This window comes from Triticum aestivum, chromosome 7B (genome assembly GCF_018294505.1).
Source record: "Triticum aestivum cultivar Chinese Spring chromosome 7B, IWGSC CS RefSeq v2.1, whole genome shotgun sequence".
NCBI lineage: Eukaryota > Viridiplantae > Streptophyta > Magnoliopsida > Poales > Poaceae > Triticum > Triticum aestivum.
Genome location: NC_057813.1, coordinates 63,377,091 through 63,396,153, shown reverse-complemented (window position 1 = coordinate 63,396,153; position 19,063 = coordinate 63,377,091). Strand labels below are relative to the sequence as shown.

General features: G+C 44.2%; 1 protein-coding gene across 1 annotated transcript; it reads left to right on the top strand.

The window, feature by feature from the left end:
• Positions 1 to 619: 619 nt before the first annotated feature.
• LOC123157653 (glutamate receptor 2.8-like) lies at positions 620 to 7,506 on the top strand. The gene is made up of 5 exons (XM_044575906.1): positions 620 to 896; positions 5,486 to 5,994; positions 6,113 to 6,425; positions 6,531 to 6,943; positions 7,060 to 7,506. The coding sequence occupies exons 1-5, from the start codon at positions 620 to 622 to the stop codon at positions 7,504 to 7,506; spliced, it is 1,959 nt and encodes a 652-aa protein (XP_044431841.1).
• Positions 7,507 to 19,063: the final 11,557 nt, after the last annotated feature.

The following is a 19,063-nucleotide window of genomic DNA, read 5'->3' as shown; positions in this document are numbered from 1 at the left end:
AACAAAAAAAGATTCTCCATCAGGCAACTCATGAGCAGTTTCCAAATGATCTTGTTGAGCATTTGTGGGCGATTTCATGGGAGAACTAAAAATTGTGTCCAAATAAGTTGAATTCAAATTTAAAAAAAATTATTGGAAAACTTTATCTTTAGATTCTAGTGCTTATATTTGAATTGTTGTTGCATTGGAATACTGACATAGCATTATTATGGACAAATGATGATATTTATTTTAAATTATTTAAAGCCGCCCTTTGTTCCTTGTCCGTGAAAGTCTGGGTGTCTATTTTGATGGACAATGTTGGAGATGCCCTAACGACCCAGGAAGAAACGGATGCCTAGAGGTATAGAGGTAGAGCGTAGAGAGTGCATGAGTATTGGCTGGCTGCCGGAAGTGATTTTTCGTCAACGCGGGAAGTTTCGCCACATGTACATGACATTATTGATCTCTGCCCCTACGTCAACGCGGTGCGGTACGTATACATGGATAATGTATGTACATATATCATTTCCCGGCGAGTATATATACTCCTACATGTATGTATGTACACTTGTCACTTACGGTCCACGGTAAACCAACTCATCAACATTTAGTAGCTAGTGATACTTCAGCCGCGCGCATGGAGTGGCCAACAAGGCGCCTGCTCGTAGTCCTCTACCTCTTGCTTTGGACCAGCACCGTCGCCGTTGGGTCGCCAGCGGCGTCGGCGCCGGAGCCAGTGGGGGTGGGCGTGGTGCTGGACCTGACGAGCGACGTGGGGAGGAAGACCCTCGCCTGCATTTCCAGGGCGTTGGACGACTTCAACGCTGGCCCGTACGCCAGCTACGGTGCCGCGCCGGTGATCAAGCTGCGCGTGATGGACTCGAGCGGGGATCTGGCCATTGCGGCGCATGCTGGTAATATAATTAACCGTTAATTGTACTTATCATTATCTATTTACGTTTATTTAATTATTATTCCTTTGAAGTCAATTTGACTTGACATGCTAACTACAAGCATTGTTAATGAATACGTACCATCCACAAGGTGTTTAGAGAGGTGTTTGTAAAAATTGACCGGTTTTGGCATAAACAAGTCACTTATTGGCCGGTTTAGAGAGGATTGTCGCTACTACAAAAAGGAAGTTTGTTGATTTTGCTTTCATCATTGATGATACATGACCCCTCCCACCGCTTTATTTTCTCAAACCACGCGATAATCCTTCTTTTTCAAACTGTCCTCAACTCCTCATTTTGGGGGAAAGAAATCCCTTGCAAAGCAAGCAACAAGAATCTAATAAATCACAATAGCAAGAATCCCTTGCAATCAACACAATCTCAATCACACAACATTATCTTTCCTTACCTTTGCCTATTGATTTTCTCCCCAGAACATATCTCAATCTCAACCTAACAAAAAAAAAATTATATGTCGAACCACTAAAATAATGTTGTCCATGTTACAACACACGGGTATTTAGCTAGTTTCTATAGGAAAGATGCCTAACTAAGCGTTTGTGACCAGTGCTTAAGAAAAACCCAGTTCCTTTTCACAGGCACCCCTCTAAGAACCTTATATATGGCCTTAGCGAACAAATCAGTCTAAAGCTAAATAAACGGTTATAGAAAAATATGTTCCTTTATTTCTAAAATATAGAGACATGTGCCCTAACTAGTCTTGAGAAGACATGTGCATATATGCAAAACATGTTCCACCTCATTTTGACCATACTAATTACTAAATTTAAAATCCTAAAATTAATTATCGCTTAGAACATTAATGCAATTAAAATGACTCCGGGACATCAAAAAAGTGAGTAATAGTCCATGAAACGGGCCAGAATCAGCCGAAACTGTGATTGTTAATGACCGACACGTAAGCGCACCTTGGAGTTCGACAACCATAAAAATCGCATTGGGACCCCAAAACAGTGAGTAATACTCCATGAAACGGGACAGAATCGACCAAAACTGCGAGTGTTGATGATCGACATGTAAGCACACTTTGGGGTTCAACAACTATGGAAATCGCTTCGGGACCCTAAAACGGTGAGTAATAGTCCATGAAACGGGTCAGAATTGGCCAAAACTGTGAGTGTAGACGACGGACACATAAACGCACCCTGAGGTTCATCACTCATGGAAATCGCTCTGGGTCCCCAAAACGCTGAGTAATAGTGCACGAAACGGACTAGAATCGGCCAAATATGTGAGTGTTGATGACCGACATGTAAACGCACTACGGGGTTTGTCAATCGTGGAAATGACTCCGGGACCCCAAAACAGAGTAATAGTCGAAGAAACGGGCCAGAATCGTCCGAAATTGTGATTGTTGATGACCAACACATAAGCGCACCTTGGAGTTCGACAACCATGGAAATCGCTTTGGGACCCTAAAATAGTGAGTAATAGTCCATGAAACAAGCCAGAATCGGCCAAAACTGCGAGTGTTGATGACCGACATGTAAGCACATCTTGGGGTTCAACAACTATGAAAATCGATTCAGGACCCCAAAACGGTGAGTAATAGTCCACGAAACGGGTCAAAATTAGCCAAAACTGTGAGTGTTGACGACGGACACATAAACGCACCCTGGGATTCATCACTCGTGGAAATCGCTTTGGGTCCCCAAAACGCTGAGTAATAGTGCACGAAACGGACTAGAATCGGCCAAATATGTGAGTGTTGATGACCGACACGTAAACGCACCCCAGGGTTCGTCAATCGTGGAAATGACTCCGGGACCCCAAAGCAGAGTAATAGTCGAAGAAACGGGCCAGAAACGGCCGAAACTGTGATTGTTAATGACCGACACGTAAGCGCTTAATGATACGTGTTTTGACTTGAGTTCCCCTCGATGAGAGCTTCAAAATAACATCTCAATTTGCATGACTATCATGTTAACACTGAACTCTTATAATCCTAATAGTTTGCGGTTCCTTGGTAGTAATAATTTAGTAATTTACATGTATTACCAATTCCGGAATGTAATTATTGAAGTGTTACCAATAAACTAGATGATACCTCGCATTGTTGTGGGAATTGGCTGCAATATACATCAATGAGATTAATTGTATGCAACATGAATATTTGAATTAACAATATGATGACTAAAATTGCAAATATATATGATTTATTGTATTTGATTATTGTATAGTTATAAAGTATTTATTGAATATAACTAGCATAATAGAGTGGAAAGCCTTTTTCCATGTATAATTGCATGTTGAGGTGGGCCTTTTCCTATGTAGTGGCGTATTAACATAAATAGGTTAGTAGGTCACCTTTTTAATTATACAATACAGGATAAGAGGCGGTATGAGACTATAGAAATATACTATCAGGCAACTCTTACATAGGGGAGTGGGGTTGACATATTACTACTCGTAGCCAAGTGACTATGTCAACAAAGTGGATGTGTTTATCTATATATCCATCTAAGCAAGTAACAATAACCTATCAACTACTAACAAAACAATTACTGAAACATATCAACTTGAGATTTAATTTAAAATATTTTCATTAAAGGCAAGGGTGAAAAAGGATCATCAACTAAAGAGAATTTTTTGATACCATCTATGTGAGTCTTGCTTTTGCTTATGGGAGAGTGCATGAATGTGTTATTTTGTGGACATAATTTGGGTGGGCACATGCCGCCAATAGACATGTCTTCTTTTAACAACAAGTTAATTCAGTGAGATTAAATTTTGAACCTCCCACAAAAGGGGATAAGTTTTAAATTGACTGTAGGAATAATACCCATATGGTTGAAATAATGATAGTCTGAAATATTCAAGCTATCCTAGTTAGTTTTGTGAAAAAACTCGATTTTAAAAAACTACATCTGGTTTGCTTGTAAAAAAATTGCTAGGACCTTTTATTTTTAGAAAAAAAAGGAAGAAGCGCCCCAATCACTATATTGATTGATGCACACATCCATCTTTTGTTCCAACACCAAGTTGTAAAAAAGGTACAACAACGTTATGACAACCAAAAGGCAATAAGATTACACAAGACACTCAAAATAAAAAGCTCTTAGTGCCAAGTTCAATTCCATGGCGTGATTAAGAACACATTTAAAAATCAAAGAAACCTTAACCAGCACATTTACACCACTACCTTGTCCCCCCTTCTCCCGCTGGATGTATCTCGCCAACTCCCGACTCGTTGAATTCCTACCATCACCAACCACTCCCCCACTCACACCTCCCTCCATATGCCATCTCCTCTACCTCATCCCTAATCCTCGTGACTTCCACCTGATCTATTTGACCAACCACCACTATCTCATACTAGTTTTCTTCCTCCTACAACACTGCATCAAAAGTGTACTGCAAGGCCAATGTTGTGTTCCACTATGTAATGTACAACGGAAAGGTGCATGGGGCCAACTTCTGCACATGTGTCTCAACTAAGATGAAGGCGAGGGAGTATGAGGAGTGACTTGTCTTCTTATTTAGAGTGACAACGGTATGCTCTATGTGGCATGTGAGATAACAAGGATAGAGGCATTGTCTGGATGGAGGCGACAATGATGGCACAGACTATGGTGGATAGATGGCCACAAACAGGGGGAGCTCCTGTTGGGCGATCATTTCTAAAATTTGATTTGTAGTCTGCACAATAGTTTCAATCAAATATGATATTGAAAGTTGTGCCAACTTAATAGTGTCAACCAAGTGAGATGCTAATTTTTGCATACAAATACAAAACTAAATGCTTGTATCCTTTTCAAAACAGACAGGTTGGACCAAAACCCAATCGAGTCGCTAGGCTACAAGACACCACATTCTCGAATGTCCTGGAGCTTTTTCAGTCACAATTTTCTTTCCCAACACTTTCCATGTGCGGAAATGCCAACTCCATCATAACTAATTGACGCAAAAGTCTAAATTGATGGAGAAGGGTTGTTAATATATTTGAAAAAACATATGTTGAGGCTACAATAATTAATTGCATGTTGTCGGGTCTTGGCTCTTCTACCATACTGAATTGTGTGACAACCCAGTTCATCCAAAAATTTGAATTGATGGACAATGGAGGTAATTACATTTCTGCCTAACATCTAGGCACCACTATTCATCCATCATACAACCCGCTACCCAGCGGCTAAGGCCTCACGAAACAATATCCCCATTGACCCAACATCGTGGCCATGCCCCCATCTTTATCGCAACTATCTCCTAGAACACCTCTGGCTTTGCTCACAAGGTACCCTTTCTTGTGGGCTTGTGGATCCCCTCTCACAACATCCATGGACATGACCCCACCTCCACTGGTTTGGTACATAACAAAATGCCAAAAATATCTATTTTTTCTAATATGCAGAAGTTAGGAGATCATGAAGGATATCTGAAGCTATTGCACACCATATGGCACTTCTAATCCCTAATTTTGATGTGAAATCTCATGGAGAATGCAATAATTACACCTATTTTCATGGCTAATTATTGTGAGATTTCTAACAACTACTTGGATAATTTTTTCATGTCTATGAGTTTTGCAGCCGAGGACTTGATCAAGAATGCCCGAGTGCAAACCATCCTCTGGGGTCCTCAGACACTAACTAAAGTAGATCACATCGCTCATCTATGCCACAAGAACCACATTCCATTTCTCACCTTCTCCGGCATTTCCACAACAATGTGCGCTTTCTGGCTAGAAAACCATGATGTGGCTTTCGGAGACCATGACAAGATTGGCTTTACACTTGGAAGTGATAATATAACCTTTCTTAGTCCAAAAACCAATACAAGAAATGCCAGAAAACTATATACAAGAAAAACAAAGAAGATATGCAAAGGTCAGACGAAGCTCAAGATCGCCGTGCCACAAAAAGAAGGTTTTCAAGTTTTTGTGAATGTTATTGGTTCTATTTCCAATAAACAAAACATCACTGGCTACAGCATTGATATCTTCGAGGCTGCTCTGAGACATTTACATCCTCTCCCATGCTATAAATTTATTGTTTTCAATGGTACCTACGATGAGCTAGTAGGCAACGTGTCTTCGGGGGTGAGGCTTACTCTTGCTCACTCGCATCCCAATTTTTTTGAGTATTCATTTGTTAATATTTTAGTTTCTTAAACCTAGATAAAATTTTAATCTCAACTAAATTTTGGGTGATGAATAGGTGTATGATGGTGCAGTGGGAGATGTGACGATAACCGCGGAGCGAGTCACTAGCACGGACTTTACAATGCCATACACACAATCTGGTGTGTCTATGCTTGTGCTCTCCGAGGATGAGCCAGAAACAATCCGTTGGACATTTGTAAAGCCGCTAAGTGGGAAGCTTTGGTTAGCAACCATGGTATTCTTCCTCTATACCGGCTTTGTTGTGTGGATGATTGAATTGCCCAGGAATCAAGAGTACCAAGGGTCAAGTTTGAGACAGTGTAGCACTGCCCTCTACTTCGTTTTCTCCACTTTGACGTTTTCTCATGGTCAACACCTCAATCTTAAACTTCGTGATCACATCTGATGCCTATCCTGATTAGTTTCCACCATATATCTAAGGTAATATAACATATTTGTTATTCCATCCACAGGTCAAAGTATTAGAAGCCCCTTGTCAAAAGTTGTTGTGGTGATATGGTGCTTTGTAGTGTTGATTCTAGTACAGAGCTACACAGCAAGTTTGTCATCTATTCTTACTGCAAAGAGGCTCCGTCCTTGGGTAACAGATCTGGAGCAACTCCGGCGTAATGGTGATTTTGTAGGATACCAAGATGGCTCATTTGTGCGATCCTTCTTGATGAAGCATAATATCAGTGAAAGTAAGCTAAGGAACTACAAGAAAAAAGAAGACTATGTTGTTGCTTTGAGAAAGGGGTCCATGAATGGAGGTGTGTCAGCTATCGTTGATGAGATCCCCTATTTAACCTCTTTCCTCTCTGATCGTCAGTACAAAAATGACTTTAAGATGCTCGGGTGCATATACAAGACTCCTGGATTTGGTTTTGTGAGTGACTCAACCTAATGCTTTGGTCTATTTCTGATATTTTTTTTCCTGCAGTGCTACACTGCATCATGAGGAAAAAAATAAGTTGATAATTAACATCATGTTTTTATCCTCAGGCATTCCGTCTAGGTTCTCCACTAGTGCGTAACATTTCAACTGCCATCTTGAACCTTGAGGGAGGGGATGAGGGCTCACAAATTGAAGAGAAATGGTTTGGCACAACTTCACCATCTATGGGTGTTGGTGCAGTCCTCGATGCTGATTCTGCACCTCTCACACTACAAAACTTTTCTGGTCTCTTTGTCATCACAGGATCCATTTCAACTCTCATGTTGCTAATAAGCATTGTGAGATTGGTTTATGCCAGATGCATCAAGTTGGGAAAGGCGAACATGGAAATCATTAGCTATGATTTTGTGGATGAGGGTGCGTTACAAAATGGCATGGAAAATAACCCCAACCCTAGTCAACAACACATCCGTGAAGCTATCACTGATGATTCCCCGGGCATCCACGGAAGTGGAGAAAATGATGGGGATGTAGAGGCTGACCCAGTGCACTAGATTGTTATGCACGATGGGCATGTGCATGCAGAACACACCTAGCTTTAGATGATCAATGTATGAGATGGATTTGTTAGGGGATAACCAAATGCCCATGAGTGCTTTGATGAGTGGTGTGCATATCTACTTCTTTAGGTTGGTATTTCCTATGTTTGTGAAGCAACCCATGTTCTAGGAGTTCTCTAGTTGTATAGTAAAAATATGATCATTTAGACATAGTTCTGCTTTTGGTTTGTAAAGATGTAACGTTGTGCGAGGCAAGTAAGTTTCTGGTTTTGGGGGACACGTCTATTTATAAATGGATGTAGTCTACACCTTCATCATCACCCACGTTATTATATAAAAGGTGTCACACCATACATAAGCATAGGCTACAAAGTTGTACGGAACTAGAATTAATTGTGTAAGTATAACATGCATGGAGTTTGTTTTGCTATGGATCAAATTTAGTTTATCAAATAGTTTCCACCATGTTTCTTGACACGTGACTAATTTATATGTGCTACACACAGTATGTCTTCTACTAGCCTACTGAATGGTTAGAGGGACTGTGATATCCCCAACCCATCAGGGTTCAAATCCTGATGCTCGCATTTATTCCTGGCTTTATTTTAGGATTTTCGGCGATGCGCATTCAGTGGGAGGAGACGTTCCTGTCGACGACGAGATGCCTACGGTTACTTCGTAAATTTCAAGATGATATACCGACTCAGTCTTTCGGAGGTGCTCATAGGGGTAGGGTGTGCGTGTGTGCGTTCATAGGGGTAAATGTATGCGCGTGTATATGAGCGTTTGTGTCTGTACTGATGTTCAAAAAAAAAGATCATGACGACTCATGTTGCCGCGCTTGTCAATTTTAATGGTAAATTTATATAAATTAGCAAATAAGGTATTTGTTTGTTAGCAACTAAGTAGTGAATAATTTTACTAATAGAAATATCTTTCAGCCATTCCTTTCAAGATAAGTTCTTAGCATCTACTCCCTCCGTTCTATATTAGTTGTCGCTCAAACGGATGTATCGCTCACATCCGTTTGAGCGACAACCAGGGGCGGGCCCAGATCAATTCATGGGTATTCACTTGAATACCCATTATTTTTTGCAAAATATTATGCATATATAGAGTTTGTATCGTGTAATGTATGAAAGAAAAAGAGGCTTACAGGTTGTATACGCTCTTACCCCATGGATTAGCCGGCCCACCTGCTCCAGTTTGTCTCCCTTCCCGGTTCCCGCTCCAAACATGGCCTAATGGGCTGATTCTCCTTCCCGTATTCGGCCTGTCCCAGCACAATTCAAAATTCTTGTAGTGGATGTGGGACCCCTCAAAAAAAAAGTAGTGGATGTGGGGGTAATCGCATGCAGCCCTGATCGATATACCGGATCACACAGACAGGCGCCTCCTCCCAGATCTCATTTTTTTGAGGAACCCTCCCAAATCTCCCCGCTAGAAAGCACAGTGCGCAGCCAGACGAAGGCGGGGGCACCGGTCGTGGTGCCATGCTGGCACGCGATGGTGCCGCGCATGCATCGATGCTGGAGATTTTGAGTTGAGTCGCCGAGCACGTTCTTCAGTTGACAGGTTGATCTTTTCAGATACGTTTTCCATTTTTTTCTCCATGGAATGTGCTTTCCTTACGACCTTTTCAGTTAATTATTAGATGGTTGTCTTGGATTCTTTTTATGGAGGTGCTTCAGATTCAGAGTTGTTTGTTGGTCAATCTTCTTTTGTTTCGGACACATTGGGGCATTAGTAGTAAGTACTATGTGATTTTATTTTGGATGTATTGGCATTAATATTACTAATTGTATCCTCTATTTCTATCAGATGTTGGCACTTTGATATGTTGAATAATCAATGAATTCATATGTTGAACACAGTTTCAAGTTATGATCTCAGATAAAAAAGGTCAACATATGATCAGAATCTGTGGTACTCTTCCCCTATTTTTTATATTTTATATACTATACAATTCAAAAAGTACTGCTATAAACATTTATACATGCCAAAAACAAGGGGATGTAAGAAAAATGTAAGCCTTGAATTTTGAATACACACTCCTGGAATCCTGGGCCCGCCCCTGGCGACAACTAATATGGAACGGAGGGAGTAGCTGAGAAAGCTCATAGGGTGTCATTTTGATGCCCTGAATCCACACTTCACAATCCTTTTTTTTTGTTTTGAAATGGAACACATCGATTCCATACTTAAATTGGCTCAGCTAAGATGTTGGCCCGTCGAACACTTACATCGTCAGGTAGGTCCTCATACCACACATGCGAGACTGGCTGGTGACTAGCACCGTAGGCCGCTAAAGCGTGCGCAAGATTATTACATGCCCGTGGGGAAAAAGCGAAAGAAATACTATTGAAATTTAGATAGGCGAACTGACGGATCTCCTTAAATAGGAAACCTTCGGGTGCACGGTCCGATTCAGTACCTCGAAGCGCCTTTAACAAAACCTGACAGTTTGATTCAACCTCCACATTTGTCATTTCCTAGTCCGATGCAGCATGCAGAGTTGCGAGACAAGCCTCCGCCTCCGCCCGCAGTGCGCTCGCCACATGAGACCTCTCCGAATGCATTGGTGCTAAAGTGGAGTGCTAAGTGCATTAAAATGCTTAGTAACTAATGTCCCCAATACATCGGTGCTTAGATTTTATAGCTAAGCTTTCTCTATTTAATTGTTTACTAATAAAACTTCTTCATTTATTGGTTGGTAGTCTTTTTGCCTAGGTCCATGTGCATAGCGTTGGTTCTTATTGGGGTCACCATAATACTCCCTCTCCTCCTTAATTGCTTTGCCACATCATTTTTCTGCCTATGTAGCATCCTTAGCACCTGTACACCATGGAGCACTGGGAAGGGCCTGAGGCAACCGGCCTGCAACGGATCCTCTGACATCCCCAGACTGGTCACGAACCACGAAGCCCCAACCCTTTGCTCCATCTGTCGTCGAAAAGGCCCCGTCAAAATTAATCTTTAGCTGATCGCCCATCGGCTTCTTCCATGCATGCACTTGTTTGACAGATGTGCCCGTACTTGGTTTATGATATAAGCACGACCTCAGACGTGCCGATGGTATGGCCCGATCTTTTACGATGCAACAAACTACAAAGGTAAAATGAATACTCCCAATTACATGAGCGATACGCGTAATCTGAAGTTGGGGTATCGACAAACAACGAACAATCCCTTGACACACGAGGAACCTTCCATTGTAGTAGCCATAACCAGCACGCAATCCGCCGATGACAACGGACCTCAAGCCAATAGCTAGAAAATTCTAACGTGCATGCACAAGAAGTCCCTTGCCAAGTGAAATCTTCAATCAAAAATTTTCAAGATACATAAAACGAACACCCAGAGGGTCGCTTCATTCTAGGTGTATAAAAACTCAAAATTCAATCTCCCCTCAAATACATGACGAGCACTCCTTTTATATTCGGCACTCCACCGGCCGTAAGCCCTAAAATACTCTAACCGACCTAACCCAAACTAATATGCTAGATCCTCTCCTTTTACATCTCGGAGAGAAAAACTAAACTAGCTAATAAAAAACTTGTACGAGGACCTCTATCCTGGGTAGTGCTCTTTTAGTTAGAACGCTAATTAATCAAGGACGCAGATAACGCCCACATATGTGGGCGTTGCGGGGTCTGGCTACACGTTTTGTGTGGTGTCTAAGAGAATCAGCCAACACGCTTACGTGTGGGCAAAACAACTAGCGCCCATATGTATCTTTTTTTTCTCGCGGTCCCTTTCACATGCCTACATGTGGGCAAAATGGATAACGCCCACACGACCTCTCTTAGCCACATACCTCATGGCCCCGCACGACCCGCGTGACAGTCACCACGCGTTCCCGCAGTTGCCATGGTTCGGACCCTCTTCAATGTTCGTCTAACTGCAGTTGCCATGGTTGCTTAATTGCAGTTGTCATGTATAGTCCGGTCTACTGCAGTTGCCATGATTTCAAAATTTTAGGAGTTGCCACCTACTAACACTAGGCAGTTGCCATGTATTGTCTGGTCTACTGCAGTTGCCATAATTTTAAAACTTTAGGAGTTGCCACCTACTAACACTAGGCAGTTGCCATGTAGCACTACAAAAAAGGCATGGTAAAAAAAATGTTCGGGTAAAAGAGAGAGTTGTCATGTGCTCACAAGCACGCTATGGTAGTTGCCATGTAAAAGAAAGAGTTGCTATCTGCTTACGTGCACGCTAGGGCGGTTGCCATGTACCGTGCAAAAACACATGGCAACTCAGCTAAAAGAGAGTTGCCATCTGCTTACAAGCAAAGCTAGGGCAGTTGCCATGTACCCTGCAGAAACACATGGCAACTGACAGCTTTGGGTGTGGGCGAGGAGACGGGCGTGTGGGCGAAGTGATAAACGCCCACACACCAGCCCCTCTGCGTGCGTGAAAACTGGTGTGTGGGTGAATTGCTAAACACCCACACACCAGCCCCCCGAGTGGTGAAAAAGGACGTATGGGCAATCGGATGAATGCCCACACACCAATCCAGTCCTACGTGGCACATAAAAACTGGTAGAACGTGCCAAGATTCATGCAAAATTGGTTGGACGAGGATCCATGCGTGTGGATGAGTTGCCAGACGCCCACACGTGTGGGCATTAGTATATACGTTAATCAATACAGCCACGTTGCTCACATAATTTAAAATATAAAAAAACAACTTTGCTTGTACGATTGGAACTACTCCACCAGACATGAAAAGACATGAAAATAGTACCAATATTACTTCAGTTTGAAAGGGGTTCTGAAGTTTGGCTTCACTGTATCCTTCTTCGGTTCAGTTGGCGGCACCTCAAAGCTAAAAGAGCCAATTTGTAACATGTTTCAGATAGTATCTCTTGCACTTGCGGTCACATCATCCTCTCTTAGTGCAGCTACCGCCATCAATTATTAACTTGCACGATGCACCCTTAATATCACACTGAGTCTGAAATAAACTCGTGCGTTGACCTCCGCACACTGCCATGCTATCTCCGCCATCTACCTTCTTAAGTTGTACATTCAACCCACTTGTTGGTACTACCACACTCTTTTTTCTCTTCATGTGCAGGCATATTTTCAGTGACAACGGCACCACCCTCAGCCTTTGTATTTTCTAACAACACCATCTTCTCTTGTTGTTTCTTTGCATCAATTGCAGCCTGTGCACGGTCTCGCCTCTTACGATCCTCTAAATATTGTTCGGAGGAGTATGCTTCAAAATAAGCCCATTGACCTTGACAAACAAACTTAAATTTCCTCCAAGAAAAAGTGTCAGATTTATCAATCTGTAAACCCCTCTTTTTTGTCCAAGGTTGACCAAGTATCAAGGTGCACACATACATATGGTGAGGAAGAACATCACACTACGAGATGTGTATGGCCACAAACTCTGAAACACACATGTACTTGATCTTTTATAGTCACAAATTTCCCTTGCCACAAAAGTCTATACGTTCTGGATGTTTGGTCGTTGGTAACTGTAGCCCATCAACCAATGATTTACTCACAAAATTTATGCTTAAAGAACGATCAAACATTGCAGCACAAGTAGTTGGCCCCACCTCCACTCTTGTATAGATTTCAAACCATGAGAGGGCTCGTGACGGATCCTTCTCACATTGGGACATCTCACCATCAAAATAATATCCTGTCCCCATGGCAGTTATAGAATATGTGCGAACAAATTATACAGAAAATTTGCACCGTAATAAACCCAGTAATCTAATATCACTTGATATAAGCACTAACACAGACGTGCCGATGGTTTAGCCCGATCTTTTACGATGCAACAAACTCCAAAATTCGACTGATAAAATAAATACTCCCAATTACACAAGCGATACGCGTAACCTGAAGTTGGGGTATCGACGAACAACGAATAATCCCTCGACACACAAGGAACCTTCCGTTGTAGTAGCCATAACCAGCACGCAATCCGCCGATGACGATGGACCTCAAGCCAATAGCTAGAAAAGTCTACATGCACGCACAAGAAGTCTCTCGCCAAGTGAAATCTTCAATCAGAAAATTTTCAAGATACATAAAACGAACACCCAAAGGGCTGCTTCATTGTAGGTGTATAAAACCTCAAAATTCAATCTCCCGTCAGATACATGACGAGCGCGCCTTTTATTTTCGGGACTCCACCAGCCGTAAGCCCTAAAATACTCTAACCGGCCTGACCCAAACTAATATGCTAGATCCTTTCCTTTTACATCTTGGAGAGAAAAACTAAACTAGTTAATAAAAAACTTGTACGAGGACCTCTATCCTGGATAGTGCTCTTTTAATTAGAACGCTAATTAATCAATACAACCACGTTGATCACATAATTTAAAATAATGAAAACAACAACTTTGCTTGTAGGATTGGAACTGCTCCACCGGACATGAAAATAGTACCAATATTACTTCAGTTTGGAGGGGTTCTGAAGTTTGGCTTCACTGTATCCTTCTTCGGTTCAGTTGGCGGCACCTCAAAGCTAAAAGAGCCAATTTGTAACATGTTTGGGAGAGCATCTCTTGCACTTGCGGTCACATCAGTCTACCACACAGATTAAGAGAATCAACAGGCCAATGATTGATGTCGGCATCAAGACTCCCCAAAGGGACGCTTTTGTCACCTACATTTAATTTATTTCTCCATGTCCACCAGCACCATAACATGCAGACCACCAGAATTCGTTTATTCTCCGTCAGCTTCAGTATAGCATGCAGAAATTCACCCGCGTCCTTGCATTCGCACATGCACTGACGTTCACGTTCCAGTTGCAAGCTACGCCACACAGACTTGTGTGTCTTACATTTCAGGAACAAATGCGCACCATCCTCGTCTAGTCTTCTGCAACAGAGACAAAGTGTATCACAGTCTATTCCTCTTCTCTTCATAGATAGTTTTAGACGCAAACTGTTATGAGCCAGGCGCCACATGAACTGCTGTATTTTTGGTTGGCACGGTAATCTCCAGAGTTCTTTCCATTCCCAGTCCCGCTGTAATGGTGTGGAAGCTGACGGCAAACCTCCATCCCTATTCTGCACATACACTTTATAAGCTGATATAACTGAAAACATACCCTTGCTATCAAAATGCCACGCATAGACATCCTCATGGTCAGTCCAGAGTGGTGTCGTTAGGATGATTTTGCCCTCCTCCTCTCTGAATATGGCTCTCACCAAGTCCTCATTCCAGGCTTGTGTATCTGGGTCTATCAGTTCACAAACTCTCGTGAGAAGACAATGTCCTCTATGCGACAGCAGTGTTCTCATTTCATCTCGAGCAATCCAAGGATCTCTCCATATATTGATGGATGTGGCGTTGCCAACTCGAACTATGAGGCCCTCCTTGAGTAAAGCAATTCCCTTTAAGATACTTCTCCATGTATAGGATATGCCCGGATGTACTTCTGCATCTAGTAGTGAAGTACGTGGGAAGTATCTCGCCTTCAGTACTCGTGCACACAACGAGTTCGGGTTTTCCAGCATACGCCACGCCTGCCGTGCTAGCATAGCAATATTGAAACCATAGATATCTCGGAATCCCATTCCTCCTTCCCCTTTCGGTTTGGTCAATAACTCCCAACTGAGCCAATGCATTGTGTTATTCTTCTCTTGTTTTGCCTATCAGAATCTGCATATCATCTTCCCAATTTCCTCACACAGGGTCTTTGTGAGATCAAAACAAGACATTGCGAATGTCGGGATGGCTTGTGCACAAGCTTTAATACGGACGTCTTTCCCCATCTTTGACAGTAATTGCTCCTGCCACCTCTTTCTCCATATCCGGTCCTTCAGGTACTCAATTTTTTTGGTTCGAGCCTGTCCTACGTACACCAGAAGACCGAGGTATTTCTCAGTTCTAGCTTATGCACTTATGTTCAGAACATGCAATACCTCCTGTTTCCTACACATTCTAGTATTTTTACTGAACATAACTGAAGATTTTTCATAATTCACAACCTGACCCGAGCACTCCTCGTATAGATGTAGCATATTCTGTAGATACGTAGCACTCTCAGCTGAAGCTTTCATGAGGACTAGTGAGTCATCTGCAAATAGTAGGTGGTTGAAACTCGGGGCATCATTGCAAATCCGGATTCCTTTAAGGGAACAATCAGCCTCGGCCTTGTTCAATAAGGAGGAAAAACCTTCGGCAAAAATAAGGAAGAGGTAGGGTGATATAGGATCACCTTGGCGCAACCCTCTTTGTGGCACTATCGTATCTGTGCATTCTCCATTTACTCTGAACTTATATGACACCGAGGATACACAAAGCATAATATTATTGTGACGCCCGGATAATTAGGCTACAGTAATCCCGCGTTAATGATGCTACATCACCTCGATTACTGTTGATAATGTCGCGTTAGATCGAAACGGATTCAAATTCAAAATTCGAATTAAAGTTAAAGCAATTAAAGTTCTCAAAAGTCAAATCTAAAATGTTCGATGTGTTGAAAATATTCCCTAACTATTTGTCACGAAGAAACCATGTTTTTATATGAGGCCTATATATTTAAAATGAGCAAAAACAGAAAAGAAATATAAAGAAAAAGGAAAAAGAACTAAAACTAAAACAAACAAAAAATAAGAAAAAGGAAAAGCCCCCCCCCCCCTCACTGGGCTTTTGCCCAGCTGGCCACTGGGCCAACCAGGCCGGCCCAGCCGCGCCTACTAATCCCCTGAAACCCTAGCGCACCCCCACTCCCCCACTCGTCCCCCCCCCCCCCCCCCCCCCCCCCCCCCGCGCGTCTCCCTCGTTCCCCCGATCTGGATCGGGGGAAACGGCGCCCGGACCCCGCCGCCTCATCCCTACGCCCCGTCGCCGGCCGGCACCGCCCGTCTCCGTCAGCGCCTCCTCGTCTCCTCCCCACACGGCCTCCTCAACCCTCCTTCCTGACCAGCCTCCTGGCGCCTCTGCTTCCTCCCGACGCCAGCCATGGATGCCGCGACTCCCCGTCCTCGACCTCTTCTCCAACCACGCTGGGACGCCAACGCCGTTCGCCGTCGCCGCCACCTCGCCCCGTCGTCGATCTGCCTCGCCGGACCTCCCCGAGCCCGCTGCCCTTTTCCCCACGACCGCCGGTGAGGCCCTGGCCTCTCCTCCTCTCCCCCTGCCCGCATCTGCTCCTCGCGCCGTCGTGCACGCGCGCGCCCGCGCAGCCACATCCACGCCCGTCGCCGCGCCGTCCCGCTGCTCCCTTGTCCCGTCCGCGCTCACCGCGCGCTGCTGCCACTGCGGGCGGCGCACCCCCCGGCTCCCTGCGACCGTGCACGGCCACTGTGGCCGTGCTCGGCCACCGCACTCCGCCCTGCCTCATCGGGTCTCTCCCCCTCGCCCAGGCTCGTCGTCGCCCGCGCTCATGTGGTCGCTGGCCGCGCCCAGTGCCCCGCCGTGCTCACCACTGCGCCTCGCCCACACTCGGCGCTGTGGCCCGCGTCCCCCGCTCGCTCACCGTTGCCCGGGTTCTGCGCTCGCTCCGTGACCCGCGCCCAAACCCGTCGCCCGTTAGCCCGATATGTGGGGCCCAGCCCCTGTTAAACGAAAAGAAAATGAAATAAATAAATAAATGAATATATGTATATTAAATAATTAACCTAATTAAGTTTTCTTAACTAATTTAGCATTAATTAAACTATATAATTAAACACTAACGGAAACTGACTCAATGACAGCCAGGACCCACCTTTACTATTTACCTTTTGACCGGTCAAAAGTTGACCGGGTCAACTCTGCTGACTGGAACCCCCTGGCCCCATTGTCATACACTCTGGCTAGAGTAGGACTAGGTGACAAGAGTTCTGCTCTTTTTAGTTCGAATTAATATCAATCCAGTAATTTCAGAAATTCAAATAAACTTTGAAAAAAACTTATAAAATAATCTGTAACTCGGATGAAAATATTTTGTACATGAAAGTTGCTCAGAACGACGAGACGAATCCGGATAAGCAGCCCGTTCGTCCGCCACGCATCCCTAGCATAGCAAACACGCAACTTTCCCCCTCCGATTCATTTGTCCGAAAACGCGAAACACCGGGATACTTTCCCGGATGTTTCCCCCACTCGCCGGTATCATCTACTACCGCGTTAGGGCACACCTAGCACCGCTCATTGTTATGTCATGCATCGTTATACTTATGTTTGCATTGTATTTATTGTTTCTCCCCCCTCTTCTCTCCGGTAGACTATGAGACCGACGCTGCTGCTGCTCAGTTCGACTACGGAGTTGACTCCTCCTCCTTGCCAGAGCAACCATGCAAGCCCCCCTCCCACTTGATCACCAGATATCGCCTATTCTTCTCTCTACTGCTTGCATTAGAGTAGTGTAGCATGTTACTGTTCGGTTAACCCTATTTTATTGCATAGCCTATCATTGTTGCTACATTTGTTGATACCTTACCCGCAATCCTAAATGCTTAGTATAGGATGCTAGTTTATCATCAATGGCCCTACATTCTTGTCAGTCTGCCTTGCTATATTATTGGGCCGTGATCACTCGGGAGGTGATCATGGGTATATACTATACATACATACATACTATACAGATGGTGACTAAAGTCGGGTCGGCTCGTTGAGTACCCGCAAGTGATTCCGATGTGGGGGCTGGAAGGATAGATGGCTCCATCCCGGTAGAGGTGGGCCTGGGTTCCCGATGGCCCCCGTCTGTTACTTTGTGGCGGAGCGGCAAGGCAGATTGAGACCACCTAGGCGAGAGGTGCGCCTGGCCCTGGTCGGCGTCCGCGATTACTTCAAAATAACACGCTTAACGAGATCTTGGTATTTGATCTGAGTCTGGCCATTGGCCTATACACACTAACCAATTACACAGGAGCAGTTATGGGCACTCGACGTCGTGGTATCAGCCGAAGCCTTCGTGACGTCAGCGACTGAGCGGGGCGCGCCGCATTGGGCTGGAACGCCTGCTCTTGTATTAGGGAGGCTAGGTCTGCTTCCGGCCGCCCTCGCAACGTGCAGGTGTGCAATGGGCGATGGGCCCAGACCCCTGCGCCATAGGAGTTAGACCGGCGTGCTGACCTCTCTGTTGAGCCTAGGTGGGGCTGCGACGTGTTGATCTTTCGAGGCCGGGCATGACCCAGGAAAGTGTGTCCAGCCAATGGGGATCGAGCGTGTTGGGTTATGTGGTGCACCCCTGCAGGGAAGTTTATCTATTCGAATAGCCGTGTCCCTCGGTAAAAGGACGACCCGGAGTTGTACCTTGATCTTATGACAACTAGAACTGGATACATAATAAAACACACCGAGACAAGTTCCAGAGACAACCCGGTGATCGCTTTCCCACAGGGCGACGAGGGGAGGATCGCCGGGTAGGATTATGCTATGCGATGCTACTTGGAGGACTTCAATCTACTCTCTTCTACATGTTGCAAGATGGAGGCTGCCAGAAGCGTAGTCTTCGATAGGACTAGCTATCCCCCTCTTATTCTGGCACTCTGCATTTCAGTCCACCGATATTGCCTCTTTACACATATACCCATGCATATGTAGTGTAGATCCTTGCTTGCGAGTACTTTGGATGAGT